General features: G+C 46.4%; 2 protein-coding genes across 2 annotated transcripts in view; one reads left to right on the forward strand and one right to left on the reverse strand.

The window, feature by feature from the left end:
* Positions 1 to 15,950, forward strand: part of LOC119165617 (glutamate receptor ionotropic, kainate 5-like) — a 199,057-nt gene that overhangs the window by 126,795 nt on the left and 56,312 nt on the right. The window lies entirely within an intron of this gene.
* The window catches only part of LOC119163597 (uncharacterized), a 58,111-nt gene that overhangs the window by 13,829 nt on the left and 28,332 nt on the right, over positions 1 to 15,950 (reverse strand). The window contains exons 10-17 of the mRNA XM_037415627.2: positions 14,891 to 15,057; positions 13,531 to 13,638; positions 12,559 to 12,651; positions 7,373 to 7,505; positions 4,289 to 4,404; positions 2,745 to 2,808; positions 2,271 to 2,382; positions 1,466 to 1,566 (exon numbers count right to left, since the gene is read on the reverse strand). Of these exons, the coding sequence (XP_037271524.2) occupies positions 1,466 to 1,566; positions 2,271 to 2,382; positions 2,745 to 2,808; positions 4,289 to 4,404; positions 7,373 to 7,505; positions 12,559 to 12,651; positions 13,531 to 13,638; positions 14,891 to 15,057 (894 nt within the window). The remainder of the gene's footprint in view (positions 1 to 1,465; positions 1,567 to 2,270; positions 2,383 to 2,744; positions 2,809 to 4,288; positions 4,405 to 7,372; positions 7,506 to 12,558; positions 12,652 to 13,530; positions 13,639 to 14,890; positions 15,058 to 15,950) is intronic.

The raw sequence follows: 15,950 nt of genomic DNA on the forward strand, positions 1-15,950 counted from the left end.
CCAAAAATATTTTGACCCCACCCCTTTTTTAATTGAGAGAGAGCCAGCAACTAGCGAGAGTGACAACCTGTCGGGTTGTTGTCATACGGCTTGGCCACCAGAGCGTTTCCCACGCTTTTCTTCGTGGGAACGGTCAAACGTTTGGCTCTCAGTCGGTGCGTCCTGTAGTCTAATCCTTGTTCGGGGTATACCGCGGCCTTCTACGACCTTGCAGACGTCGCCACAGTTACAAAGGGATTAACTGTCGGCGGCGACGTTCTAAGAAGAGCACCCCATTTTGCACTTCTCGGCTCCCTTTCATGTGCCGCCGTTTCTCACGGTAAGTCGGGGAGTACGGCGCCCGTTAATTGCCGTGACGCGGTGTCGCCAAAAATAGCCGTCCGTGACAGTATAACACGAAAGTTAAATGTGCCGTTGAAGAAGCAGTTGAATGTGTATTTCAAATATACAACTTGCACATTGCTACGGGTATTAGACCGGTATAGCACCGTTCGACATGCACGCTCCACCGTTGACGACTGGTGGTCCATTTTCATCCCGAAGACTAACGTCGACGACAGTGACCAAGACCCGTGGCCATGGTTGTTTATCACCTAATCTCCATCATTCGAGGAGTTTGGATCAATGACCACCTTGTATTTCGTGTTCACGTTCGTTTTACGCGACGTCTGTTCGGGTTCATTTCACTGACGTCATTTCCGTGATGGAAATGATTTCATTGAAGTCTTGGTGGACCCCGGCATAAAACACTTTCGTTTAAAAAATATGCAAAACATAAGAATTCCCAAAGTGAAATAAATCAGTAGGCAATTGAATTGACGGTTTAAAATTGAGAGCATCAAGTTAATAGCTTCCTGCAGTATCTATTCTAAACCTGAATGAAACCAACAGAAAAGTTAACAGAGGAAGGCATAAGAGACATCATATATGTTATTTTGAACTGCGGTGTTGTAGTTGAAATGAACTCCTCTGGACGAAAACCATCGGGATGATCTGAACCCCCAACCTTACGCATTACTCGAAGGTTTTAGGTTTGGATACCACAGATGTAAATGATGCATTCGTTTAATTGGCTGTTGGGTTATATTGGTTGTGTACGTCATGGAAACGAAGCCCCTCGAACAATAACCATTCTTTTGTTATTTTATACATTTGAACAAAAGACGGGTAAGGATATAAGGGTAAATCTGTATCGTTATTCATTAACATGTACTGATTATTATTATTATTATTATTATTATTATTATTATTATTATTATTATTAACCACATGAAGCGAGGAGAAAACCATACCATGGAAAGCATATAAAGTGCTATTTGTATTTTTTTAAACATCGCTGTGTGGCGTAATTATGACATTAAGGAAGGATTAGGTGGATGAAAAAGAAAACGGCTGGCGACGGCAACCGAACTGCATGATAACCTTCGCATCGGCACGGGTGTTCTCGAGTCAACTGAGTGCTTACTTGCGTAAACGTCGCAGTCGACGGACTTCTCCAGGTTGTGCGTGTCGTCCTCACTGTACATCGATGTCGTGTAGCACGAAGCACCACAGTACGACACGGCTCTGCAATCGGAACAGTCGTTTGTTGTTATTTTCTACGGCTATCTTAAAAAAAGAGAAAACAATTGCACGATAGCTGGGATGAATGAAAAAAGTTTATTGCACGACAGAAATTAAACAAAGAGAATCAAAGAATTGCAAGACAATGGTTTGCCAGTGTTCTTCCTTGTCTTTATTCGATCTTCCAACTTAAAAAAAATGTATAGCGGTATATTTTACGAAGCCAAGAAGGCAAGTACGTGAGAGTACGGGCAGTGCAACGTGCGTTGTTATTCAATCTTCAGTGTTTCTTTCCGCCCGCCACAGTGGTCCAGCTGTTATGGATCTCGACTGTTGAGCCGAAGGTCGAGGCATCGAATCCCTGCCATGGCGACTGCATTTTCGATGCAAGCGTAAAAGCTCGAGGCCCGTGTAGTTAGTTTAGATCATGGTGGAAGTTAGGGGCACGTTAAAGAAACGACCAGCTGATCGAACTTTTCGGAGTCCTTCACTACGACGTCTCCAATTATCATATAGTTGCTTTGCAACGTCAATCACGAACAATTGTCATTACCGTAGAAATGCGACCGCCGTAGCCGGAATCGAACCAGCGACCTCTGGGTCAGCAGCCGTACGTCCCTCCACTGGTCCTCCAATGCTGGATTGCTTTAGTAGTCCACTACAATACTAGAATACGCCTGCTGCGACTTTGTTACACAAACGCTTACGTGCATTCCGGACCAGTGCTGGAGCATATCTTGAGACAGTCCTGGAGCGGGAGCACAGCCTCCGCGTAGTCCGAGTCCTTGAGGGCGAAGTTGTCTTGCTTCACGTAGTCATCTGGCAAGAACGAATCGCAGGTCGGGTGGATCGAGCGTCAACACCCGTTTGGTTGTCACACTGGAATATTATCTAGGAGGGACGCGAGAGCGAAAAATGGCCATTTTAAGGGCGTGGCCCTGTCCCGAAATCAATGTGGTGCCTCCCCCCCCTCCCCCCCAAAAAAACATTTCTGGCTACGCGCTTGAGACGCGCGACAAGTTTCTCGGAATTCACAGGCTCACATTTTCAGACATTGGGTTCAGCGGTATTTCTCGCTCGAAGCTTCGTCGTGACCTCTGTGGTTTGTAAGTCATACCTCGCTTGATACGAACCATCACTTTTTTTTATAAACAACACGGTTCATTCAGTGCAATACATACCAGTGATAGCTGGACGTTCTAGAATGAGAGCCGTCAAAAACACCATGTTGCTCGTGTAGTCAATCTGAAGAAAAAAAAAAGAGTCAACAAGTTATATTGATATGCCAGAACGATGCAGTTGTTCAGAATAAGATGCAGGGAAAGTTGGGCTAGTTGGTATTGGTTCATCTTTTAACTGGATAAGGACGCGCACACAGACACGGACACTAGAACAGGAAATTGTACAGACCAAGAGCGCCTACTCACAGCTATAAGATGCAGGGTTAGAGAGATGAAAATGTGCAGCTTCAACTGACTTATTGTCGCTAAAGCTGATTTAACAGTGCAGCTAGTGTCATCGGCGCGCCTCTCCTCCGCTTTCGCCAACGCTCGGCGCGCCCTTCCTCCTCTCTCACCAGTACCACGTGTGCTCGAGCGCGCGACATCATTGGTTGGCTCCTTTCACCGGCGCAGCCAATTGAGCTCCTGCTCTCTCCTCCTCTACACACCAGGTTTCACGGCGCGGACCTGTCCTTGAAGAGCTTTTTGCTCGTACGCGACGACGTATACAGGCGTCTTCAATGACGTCATCCAAGTAATTTTACAATCTCGGGCGCGAGTGAGAATATTTGCTGAAGCTTACGCTAAACCTCAAAGCTATTCAAGCTTTGAGGGTTGAGCTATTCAAACCTTCATCATAACAGCATAGTCGTTATTATCAAGGTTTTGCCGGGTGTCGTCAAAAGAAAGACATCATCGTCATGGAACTGGCACGTGTTCTATGAACGCCTGAGCAATCGCTACGCATGGTTGACAACAGAAGCTGTAACGTATCCCCAGCCCTGCTGACCTAGCCTTGCGAGACTTAGTGCACCCATCATCATCATCATCATCATCATCATCATCATCATCATCATCATCATCATCATCATCATCATCATCATCATCATAATCATCATCATCATCATCATCATAATCATCATCATTTATTATTATTATTGTTGTTATTATTATTATTATATTGTTATTATTAAATAAAATAAATAAATAAATAAATGAGGAATGTTACTCATAATCATTGTAAAGTACATATTACCCGAACTCTTCTTTTTCGTCGCTTGATACGAGCCATCAAGTGAAATTTACAACTGCCACGGGACTTTCACTAGCCACAGAACGATTGAAAAAATCTGACGGATATGACGGTACTGAAGTTATGGCAAGGAAAGTGTAAAATTAAGGGCTCGTTTTTCCTCGTTGGTCACAATATTTATGAGACCTAACGGATCACAATGGCAAAAGAAGTACACGGGGATAATATTAGAAGTGATTGTAATGTAAATGTGAAGAAAGAAAAAAAGTGGACGAAAAGACAACTTTCCGCGGGCAGAGACCGACCGAACCTGCGACCTTGGAATAACGCGTTCGACGCTCTACCACTGAATATGGGCGATGTTCTACCACGGCAGTAAGACGTTAGCAATCACTCTATATAGCCACCCACGAGGCCAAATTTTATTTATTTTTAATCACTCTACGATATCATACGTACGTAGCGAACTTACCAGGACGCGCGGTACTCTCAGCGGCGTCAACTCGGACACTTCGTAGAGCTTTCGCAAAAATGCCTCCTTAACTGCGGGCGATGATAGCACGGCCGTTTCCACATCGTTCGCGCTCGCTGGCGAAAAATAAAAGACAGATATAGAGCTCATTAAAACGAACCCAAGAGTAAATATGCTAAAAAGAACTTGCGGCTACGTTCTGTCTCATCATCATCATCATCATCATCACCATCATCATCAGCCTGACTACGTCCACTGCAGGACAAAGGCCTCTCCCATGTTCCGCCAGTTAACCCGGTACTGTGCTTGCTCCTGCCAATTTATACCCGCAAACTTCTTAATCTCATCTGCCCACCTAATCTTCTGTCTCCCCCTAACCCGCTTCCCTTCTCTGGGAATCTAGTTTGTTACCCTTAATGACCAGCGGTTATCCTGTCTACGCGCTACATGCCCGGCCCATGACCATTTCCTCTTCTTTATTTCAACTATGATATCCTTAACCCCCGTTTGTCCCCTAATCCACTCTGCTCTCTTCTTGTCTCTTAAGGTTACACCTACCATTTTTCTTTCCATTGCTCGCTGCGTCGTCCTCAATTTAAGCTGAACCCTCTTTGTAAGTCTCCAGGTTTCTGCTCCGTAGCTAAGTACCGGCAAGATACAGCTGTTATTAACCTTCCTCTTGAGGGATAGTGGCAGTCTACCTGTCATAATTTGAGAGTGCTTGCCGAATGTGCTCCACCCCATTCTTATTCTTCAAGTTACTTCAATCTCGTGGTACGGCTCTGCGGTTATTACCTGCCCTAAGTAGACATAGTCTTTTACCACTTGAAGCGCACTATTACCTATCTCGAAGCGCTGCTCTTTTCCGAGGTTGTTGTACATCACTTCCGTTTTCTGCAGATTAATTTTAAGACCCACCTTTCTGCTCTTCTTGTCTAACTCCGTAATCATGAGTTGCAATTCGTCCCCTGAGTTACTCCGCAATGCAATGTCGTCGGCGAAGCGCAGGTTACTAAGGTACTCTCCATTAACTCTTATCACTAACTGTTCCCATTCTAGGCTTCTGAAAACCTCCTGTAAGCACGCGGTAAATAGCATTAAGGAGATTTTGTCCCCCTGCCTTACACCCTTCTTGATTGGTATTCTGTTGCTTTCTTTATGAAGCACTATGGTAGCAGTTGATCCCCTGTAGATTTCTTCCAGGATGTTTATATATACTTCATCGACGCCCTGATTCCGCAGTATATTCTTGACGGCTGATATTTCTACTGAATCAAACGCCTTCTCGTAATCTATGAAGGCTATGTATAGTGGTTGGTTATATTCTGAGCATTTCTCTGTAATCCTCCTTGTTCCTTTGGTTGATTGAATTCTAATGTTTTCTTTACTCTGTTAGCAATTACCCTTGTAAATAGCTTGTATACTACAGAGAGCAAGCTGAACGGCCTGTACATTCTGTATAGCTTGTATTTATTTTTCTTTACCTAGAGGGTATACTCAAGGATTCAAACGCGACATTAAATTTTCGGAATAACGACTGGCATGCTCCGTTGCTTGAGATAACCACGTCTTGCCACGATGAATCTGGTCTCTGCAAAGGTAATGCTACCCCTGATCTACGCATTGAAGTCTAAATTACACCGATACGACCCGTACTGAAGACATTGTTTCCTATGAATACACTATAGAGCCCTGAGTGTGGCGCAAGTGCTTATGGGAGCTGCAACGCAAGGTGCTTCTGCCAGCATAGGAATGATGGGTAGGACACAAATTTGCCATTATTGCCAAGCCTCCACTCTTTTGGCTGTGAATGGCCTGAATCCGCTTTGCCCTGATACGAAGATCAGCGGCGACTAACCAGTCACTCTTCATCACCTTGAATTTTCTAGGCTCTCAAATCTAAATCAACTCACGAACTCACAACGGTCTGTTATTCAATGCGAAAAAGTATCCAAACACAACGATAAACAAATCCATAAGTACTTTATAAGCCCGCAAGCACGATTACTATATAGGCAAAGTCGTGTAGTACCCGAAATTCCCATTGTGGCTAAACGATCGCAGCGCCACAGTGCCCTCCAGTTAATTATGGGCAAGTATATGCTGAAGACAGTAGAAACAAAAGTATGTACAGTTATTATTTCTAAACTGTCCCGTTTCAATCTGCGAGCACTGTTACACCGGTAAGCATGCGAGTCCACATCGCACGTCCATGCCTCTGAAAAAGGCAATCTGTGTCAAGGCCAGCCCGCGAGCCCGCCTGACGCGAACAACTCAACGGCGTCATCACGCGGCGGCGCCTTTCAGTCGCGCACGCACAGCGAGCCACCTCAGCCCACGAGCCCGTTGCAGCAATAGGCGCCTTCCTGTCTGGCGAGTCTTACGCAATGCTTGGCGACGTCACTCGTCCTTGGGTGCAGCCACGTGCAGGGGCTCCGTATTCGATGAGAATGAGGCGACCCAGCGGCGACACCATTGGAGGATTCTGACCTCACCGACCAGCGGCTTTTCGCTTGGTTACTGAAAGAATCCACCCGGTGCATATATAAAAAAAAAAACCTGCGGCGCGTCGCGAGCAGTAGACTTGTGTCAGAGAAGAGAGCTCGGCTCTTCGAGTCTCTAAACTGTCGGCCCCAGTGCCGAATTTGTAACGCCTCCGTATATATGCTGTACATAAACCTTGTTTAACTCCCCGTCGTCTCGTCCGCTCTTCTATCAGCTCTGCGCAGAAGCAGTCGCGAGCTGAGAAACCTACGCTACCAAACGGCTGGTGACCTTCCCGGCGGAGTTCGAAGCAGTGGCGCCATCGGGACCGTGTTGGCGTCGCCGTCTTTCGTAAACAGCGGTTGCAGCGGTGAGATTTCGTGGCGCCCTTCGTAACGTCGTCGGAGGCACACTTCGTAACAGCATTCGGGATTGTGTGCATTGTGGCAGTGAGAACTTGGAAGCGTGACGGTTTACTGTCGCGTTTTCGCGATCTGCACAATAAACTGAGTCGGAAGTCGGCGCACGTTTTCTTCTTGTACCTTTGTCGTCGTTCTGAGCTCGCGCTATAGCAATCGTCGTGGTAATGGGAACGCATACCTGGGAAGCCAACTTGAAACCATGTGTACGATTGATCGTTCTCGTCGTAGCATGACAGCACGTTCATCTTTTCGTTCATCCGCTCCATCACAGTCGTCAGGTCGTGGATGTTGAGCGTGAGCTCGTAGAACGGCTGTACGCAGAAAAAAAGAACACAGTACGTAAGTGCGACAAGATGACGTACACATTTGTCGAGCGAACGTATTAAAGTATATATGAAGGGGACTCTAAACCATCCCAAAGTTTAAAGGTGAGACAGAAGTTTACATTCGCCTTCATTACCCTTCCTATACCTGTGCTATCTCGCTGTGTTCCAGTGGAAAGCAAGTCATTGTGGTATCTCCGGCAACGACCTCGCCAGTGAAGCAGCCAGAAACGCACACGTACAAACAAACCCTGTGTCCGTACCTTTATCTAGGATTGACTCGGCTAGATACCTAAGTAAGCTGGCGCAGGACATGACACTCCAGAAATGGCAGTCATCGCAGTTTGCACATCATGGACTATATTCTCTCGAGCCATCTCTACGACTGCGGTTACCGGTAGGTCTTTCTAGGGAGGAAGGTATAGTGTTGTGCCGTCTGCGTCTGGGCGTAGCCATCACCAATGCCTACTCATTTAAGATAGGGATGGCCGACAGCGCGGAGTGCAACGACTATTGAACACATCTTATGTTACTACCCGGCATACACAAACGAGAGGCTTCACCTGCGCAGTGTTTTTAAATCAACTGGACAGAAGTGATTTCACGGTCGAGAAAGTATTGGGACCATGGCACTGCCCATCCGATTTCCGAAATGCAACGAAAGCACTGTTGCACTTTCTCAAAGACACCGGCCTGTTTCATCGTTTGTGATGGCGAAACTGTTACGTGTCGGCCCAGTCGGTGACCTTTTCTCTCCTCCTCTATAACTTTCCTCCCCCCTCTCTCCTTCACCAGTGCAGGGTAGCCTACCGGGGCTCAGCCCTGGTTAACCTCCCTGCCTTCCTCCTTGTGTTCTCTCCCTCTCCTCCTCGCGACTTGTTTCTTCATGAAACACGTGAAATGTGAGCACTAAGTGTTGAGCCGGTTATGAATACGCCTTTGTCGACTGCACGTTGTCATCTATTATTGCGCAGACGCAGAAAACGAAATGAAATCAGTTCATTGCACGCGAAATTCATGCAACACAAGGCAGGTAGTGCGTGCGACAGCAGAGTCAAGTCAAGTCAAGTCAAGTTTATTAAATAGTTCAGTTGAGTTACATGGTTAGCGTTATTACAGCATTAGCGTTAGCGTTATTACAGCATTAGGTTAGCGTTATTACAGTAAAGCATGGTAAGGAACAAAGTCGCAACATACGTTTCTTGTATATTGACCAATACAGAGTTCATTTCATCCTGACGCCACGTGAGCGAACTGCTGACGTCACCAACTGTGCCACGAGAACGGTAAACGCCAGAAGAAAATAAAACGCTCGTCTTGTTCATAGGCTGTTTTGGGGCTTTCGAGGACATGTTCTCACCGGCGACCAAAGAGTTGCAATACTAACTAGACGGAACTCTGGCGCTGCCATTGCTCAGCCATCACGGGAATGATGGTAAGAACACGGGTTTGCCTAGACTTCGTTCTTACTGCTTCAAACTCACATGTGGCTGTTTGTTGCTGTTGATTGATTGATTGATTGATTTGTGGGGTTTAACGTACCCAAGCCACCATATGATTACGAGAGACGCCGTAGTGGAGGGCTCCGGGAATTTCAACCACCTGGCGTTATTTAACGTGCACCCAAATCTGAGCACACGGGCCTACAACATTTTCGCCTCCATCGGAAATGCAGCCCCCCACAGCCGGGATTCGATCCCGCAACCTGCGGGTCTGCAGCCGAGTACCTTAGCCACTCGACCACCACGGCTGGCCTGTTCATTGCTGCGTTTGGCGTTTGTTTCAAATAAAATAATGGGTCGTTGTAAACTCGTGACCCGATTAGAATGGGCGAGCCTAAATAGGTCGAGGTTGGGAAGTGAAACTGCTGAACGTCTGCTGAACTTTGTTTTGTGACAAAGCGAATGCAGGTGTCTCACTGATTCAAGGAAAGCTTAGACAAATCCGAGTACTACCCATCCTTTCCATGCTTCCTTAAGCACCATGTGATGGAACTCACACACTATGCCTTATATATATATAGCGCCAGAGTTTCCTCTTGTGTACTTATGGGCAACGCTATAGATATGTGCCGGCGGCGATAGCAGTGGTCGCGCCACCATGTTAGCCGCAAATGGTCGTTTTGCCCACAAAGCGACTGCTTCCGCCGAGTCGCTCCCCGTTCAACTTTTGAGTCACGTGACTATCGTCCCAAAGCTGTGAGCCAATCACGTGCGCAGGAACGGGTCGTCGGCTTATTTTACTGGGGCAATGACAATGTGCGGTGTATTCGGGCAGACGCGAATTCTATGTGGCAACGCATTACACGGGTCACACTCAGGCGTGACAATTTTGACCGCCTCGGTGGATAAATGGGTAGGGTGCTTGGCTGATGATCTGAATGCCATGTGTTCGATCCTGGGCGCGGTGACCGCATTTCGAAGGAGGCGAAATGGTGGATGTCCGCGTACTGTAAGATGTAAGTGCACTACGGCGTCTTTCGTAATCATATTGTGGTTTTGGCACGTAAAGCCCCAAACGTTATTTTCATTATTAGGTGCGAGTATATGTCGCTTTCCGACGCTTTCCGACGCTTTTTGATCGCCAGTCGCAAGCAGTCACGCTATCGCTGTTTGACGCAGGTGGGAACGAGCCTCGAAGGCTTAGGCGTGCGGACGGGAGGTCAGAAGAGGGGCGGGGGTGGCCGCCTCTTACATCTAGCCACATAGTCGCGTAAGAGGATGAGAGACGCGAATCTGCACCATACGTTGACTTCGTAAAGGTGGCGCTGCGGTCAACGATTGCCCCCCCCCCTCTCCCAGCAAGGGGAAACCCTGCACACACCTGTGCCTGGTGGCAATCAGTGTGACTGATCTACCTGTAAACTGAAGCGCAAAAAAAAAGCACACGAATCCACATGCATTCTCCTGAGATGATTCCAAAGCGAATGTCAAGCCACCATTTTTTTTAATATGTTGATTTGTATTGATATTCCAACACTCGAAAGCGTTCTGCACCTAACCGTTTTCTGCACTTCCTCTGTGATCAACCTACATTTGTCCAAACGGTTACGTCATACGAAGTCATCATCGTGTGACGCCAAGATGACTTTGCAGAAACTGCTGAGCTCACTCAGACTGACTCATGAAAGATATCGTGCACTTTAAACTCACTCGTACTGAGATTCACAAAACTTTTTCTTAGCAGGAATCACTCACACTCATGAAATTCCAGTTTATATAGCCCACGCTTGTATGCCTCCTTTCCTTCTTGTAAATCCCCCCGTTTTTTTTTCTTGTTTTTGAGCAAAATTTAATTTCCGACGGGAATTTTCTGCAACCGGACTCACACCGGCTCACGGCTTGATCTCAGTCTGAGTGAGTTCACTCATGAGTTCGTCAGCCTAGAATTAGATTTTTTGACCATGTTATCAATGCTTTTTAACACCACTGCATCACGTAATCGGTGCTGGGCTTGGCATCTTTTGATATAGTGCCTTTGAATACGAATTACGAGTGCTTGCAAACCGGTAAGGAGTTTTTTCTTGAAAGAGATGACAAGGTATATTTATCAAGTACTTCTTTGAAATAGTTCGGGAGAGGAGGGCGGGAAGCTAAGGCAGCTGGTTTCCCAATTACTTCACGCCGCCGATCAACAAATATTTAAATTGTGTATGAATGATACTGTTTCACAATACGCGTGAGTAAACAAGAGTACACACATGATTTCAGGCAAGGCTGATAATAATGCTGTAGATGAGTATTTATAGAAGTATTACAAGTGTATCGCGTAAGAATTGTGGTAATGATTACCTATACTTTCCAGGAAGTTTCAGAAAGTTTCATTACAATGATAGTGCCAAAATAAAAAAAAAACACTGTCAAATCTGTGGCATCACTTTCGGTGATTTCGACTCGAAATTTTAAAATGATTACTTGACCTTAGTTTTCAATGGTATTAGTAAACATACGACGGGGAAGACAATCGTGGAGTTTTGAAAATATAATTGACCAATTTAAACTAATTCATGGTTTCAATTTAGTGTCTACTGCCCCGCCGTGGTGGTCTAGTGGCTAGGGTACTCGGCTGCTGACCCGCAGGTCGCGGGTTCGAATCCCGGCTGTGGCGGCTGCATTTCCGATGGAGGCGGAAATGTTGTAGGCCCGTGTGCTCAGATTTGAGTGCACGTTAAAGAACCCCAGGTGGTCGAAATTTCCGGAGCCCTCCACTACGGCGTCTCTCATAATCATATGGTGGTTTTGGGACGTTAAACCCCGCATATCAATCAATTTAGTGTCTACTTAAAATTACAGCTAGCATGGCCATCGTATCGCGTAAGAATTATATCGTCCGTTTGCGTAACTAGCGATCACGTGTGTCCACATTGATCTTTTCGGTACGATAAGCTTTTTTTTAGCGACGTCCCAATCACTACTCTGTGCGTTGCGTCCTCGCTATGGTTGTTGCAGGTTAGCACGGTTCGCGCGTTTGGCCATGGCTGGGCTGGTTGGGATAAAGGGAAGGCCCGATGTGAGGAAGTCGCGCAGCGTTTGCCCCCTAGTTCGGCAAACCAACTGCACAAATACGCTATACTGCATGGCTTTCAAGACGCGGAATCTGGGAAGGCTGTAAGGCCCGCGAACGGAAAGTGAAAACCGAAACTGCTTTGCCCCGTAGGTCGCACGTAACGGTTGCATTGGTAGTTGTAAAGCCGCGGATCCAACAACGTTCACGCCCCAAAAGTTGCGTAACTTAACGCAAAATACAACAACGTCTGAACAAGTTCATTACGTTGCTTGCGTCACGCACGTGATCCTCACCATACGTAGCGCACGTAGTATGAGCATAGCTTAAGGATTTCACCTTAAAAGAACGAGCGTCTCTGAAGCAGACGTAAGTGAATGCTCTCAAAAGACACCTACTAAATTGATTTGGCGTTGCCAGTCGATTGCATTGTTTATCGCGCTAATACGCGCACCAACTGGGCCCGTTTCAAGCTCGGCTTACTCTCCCCAATCAAACGAGGCATACATAAAACGTGATGAACGATTGAACCGCGCACCTTCAGCTGCTGCTGCGATGTGGTGAATGTACGAGCGGCTATTTTCACCGGAATGTTTCTGTGGCTGAGGTCCCGGTCCCATATCCAGTCATCCTGTGAAAGAGAGAGAGAGAGAGAGAATAAAAAAAAACAGACATATATACACGGCCACTCTGTGCGTATTTTATGAAAACGGTTTACGTTAACCATATAAAAAAAAGCTATCCGCTCCCGTCTTTGTGTAAAGCTTTCGGACTGTTCAGGTAGAATCGAGTGAAGTAACATGTCCCACATACTATGCTGTACGAAGTGATGCTGTAAAATAACTACGTCAGATTTATCGCGAAGTAAAATAAAAGGCTAAGGGCACTATCTTCTGCTCCTTGCTGCAGCTGTAGAAAACAACAAGTCGGTGAGTTCAGCCTTTTTACAGTCGGCAGGTCGGTCTGTTGGTTGGTCGAAGCGAGAGAACACGCCAAAAGAAAATGCAGGCGGCAACAGTGACCTTGAGATTTCCGCGCCAATCGCCGTGAAGTCATGAAGTTCGAATGGGTCTGCTCGAGTATACTTTGTTCCTACCGAATCGGTCGGTCTTAGTTCCTACCAAGTTGGTCGGTCGGTCGATGAATGAAGAACAATCAATGAAATTCATTATTCTCTCAGGGGTACAGTGACTTAAATTTAAACTGATTCACTGTTTTAATCTAAATTTTAAAATGATTATTTGACCTTGGTTTTCTCTGGTATTAGTAAACCCCCGACGGGGAAATCAACGATCATAGGGTTTTGAAAGTATAATTGACCAATTTAAACTAATTCACTGTTTCAATCTGGAGTCTATACTTAAGGATACAGCAAGCATGGCTGTCGTTTGCAGTTACCCGTTTTGGCTTCTTTTCGGTTTACTATGAATTAACTCGCTTAGTGTTAATTTCGCATCGTCTCGTCAAACCGCAAAACCTGTGACGCACGCAGACGCCTAAAGGAGCTCACCTGTAGGTAGTAGTAGGTGAGGGTCGCTTGGGTAATCTTTGACGCCCTCCCATCCAGTCCATCCTGGAGAAGCTCGAATGCATGCGTCGGCATGCCCCGGACGAGGTGCTTGTAAAATGAAATTGCCAATGCAGAGTCAGCATTACGTAATCCATATTTTGAAGATATTGGAAATTTTGGAATAATTTTATTGCTTCCTTGTACAGGAAACAAGCATACCTTGTTTTCTTCACAATTGGAATTAGAATTAACTTAGAATTTCGACTAAAGTCTAATGTCCAAAGGTTTAAAGATTGCGTATATTAGATACTTGTTGGCGTTGCTGGTTCTGCATGCCTTTAATCAATGTTTGAATTTCTGCGATGGATCTTCCCAATTTATGTCATCTCAATTTCTATTTCATTCCTTCTGTTTACGCTTGTGATTATATCATTAACTTTTATAAACTTTTTGTTCTTCTAACCCTTAACCGAAGGTTCTCTGTAAATTACATAATATATGACTCACTGTTTGCCAAGATTTTCGTAGCCCCCATTTAGGGTTTCATAGAAGGTCCCCCAACACTTACTAGTTTTAGACCTCCGGATGTGTAATTACGTATGCGTAGATCTTGTATTTTATTTCATAAAATCAACATCGATTGACTAACTGATCGAAAAAGAAAATAGTGTCCGAGAGAGGTTCCCAATGCCCTGGTACGCAGTTAGTACAGCAATCGTATTTAATCCATTGACTCTGATAGGGGAGGTACGGGCAGGGTGGGTGAGTTGTAAACTTTCCATTCTTTTTCGAAATGGTAGTAGTCAAACATGATTTTTTTTTCACGCACGTCCCATTTAGTTACGCCAGCACCCCATTGGCAGCGGTGACAGATGACGCTACGCGCACATGTCCCCAAGTCGTGTCCGTCCGAGCAATCTGACAGTTGCGGAGTGTAGCCATTCTTCAATTTCTTCTGCACTGACTGTCGCCTCGCACACGGTGGCACAGCCTGATAACATATTGCGGTGTAATTTGTTCGTGGGTAAGCTTCGTTATTCCTTGCGTTTTACGTAAACGGCGTTCATGGACAGTTTATGATCAACACTAAGCACAATACTAACCACAGTCCCGCGGCGGTCATCTACTGGCTAAGGTACTCGGCAGCTGACCCACAGGTCGCGGGAGTGAATCCGGGCTGTGGCGGCAGCATTTTCGATGGAGGCGACAATGCTGTAGGCCTGTGTGCTCAGATTTGGGTGCACGTTAAAGTACCTAGCCAAAATTTCTGGAGCCCTCCACTTCAGCGTCTCTAATAATCATATGGTGGTTTTGGGATGTGAAACTCAATCAATCAATCAATCAATCAATCAATACTAACCACACCCAGATAGGTGGCGTTCATGAGTATCGCCTCGTCGACGAAGATCACGTTCAGCATGTCGAGCTTGCCTAAACCCGGAAGCGACACGTTCAGCATGTACCCGTTCGTGGCTGTCACCGTGCAGGTGTCCTGGTGTCCTAGCTTGTAGATAGTGTAAAGAATACCTGCAAGTTCAAGTAAGCAGTTGCAGTCGGTGGCGACGTAACGAAAGAGCTAACACGGGGAAATATGCATTTCGCTAAGATTACTCGCAAGGCCAACACAATCGTTTCTTTCAACTCAGTCGATTTTCCCGCACCCCGGAAACGTTGTCACTCCTTTAGTCAGGGATACAACCGAGGAGAATTAAAAAAAAACACATCACCTCCCCCTATAGCAAATCATGTGGGTATACCAAGCAGCGCTGGTGTTAACTTGTTTTGTCACTTGTCGTTTCCGTTTATATGTTTCCGTGTACGCTTCATTTGTGTGCGAAGTTTTGCACCGCTTATGTTACCACCCCTCCTATTTGTGTGTATTGCCGTGCGTGCGCCGCAAAGTGAGCCTTGTTGAGAAACGACGGACCGATCCCGCCGAAGCCACCACTGTTGCGAAGCCACCTCCGAATCCCACCGCTGCCACCACTGTTGCGAAAGACGGCGACGCCAACACGGTGCCGAAGGCGCCACTGCTTCCGACTCCGCCGGGAAGGTCACCAGCCGTTTGGTAGCGTATGTTTCTCAGCTCGCGACTGCTTCTGCGCAGAGCTGATCAGACGAGCGGACGAGACGACGGTGAGTCAAACAAGGTTTATGTACAGCATATATACAGAGGCGTTACAATTTCGGCACTGGGGCCGACAGAGACTCGAAGAGCCGAGCTCTCTTCTCTAACACATAGGTCAGCCCTTCGCCTAAGACCGCTGACTCACACACATGTCGGCCCTCCGACACGGGGACTCCTCTCCTAGGACCTCCGATCGCGACGCGCCGCAGGGCTTCTTTTATTTACACCGGGTCCAACCAAAATGTCCAATCAGAAGCGCCGCTGGTCGTCCGGGCAGATTCCGCCAATGGGG

This window comes from Rhipicephalus microplus, chromosome 9 (genome assembly GCF_043290135.1).
Source record: "Rhipicephalus microplus isolate Deutch F79 chromosome 9, USDA_Rmic, whole genome shotgun sequence".
In the NCBI taxonomy this organism is placed as follows: Eukaryota; Metazoa; Arthropoda; class Arachnida; order Ixodida; family Ixodidae; genus Rhipicephalus; species Rhipicephalus microplus.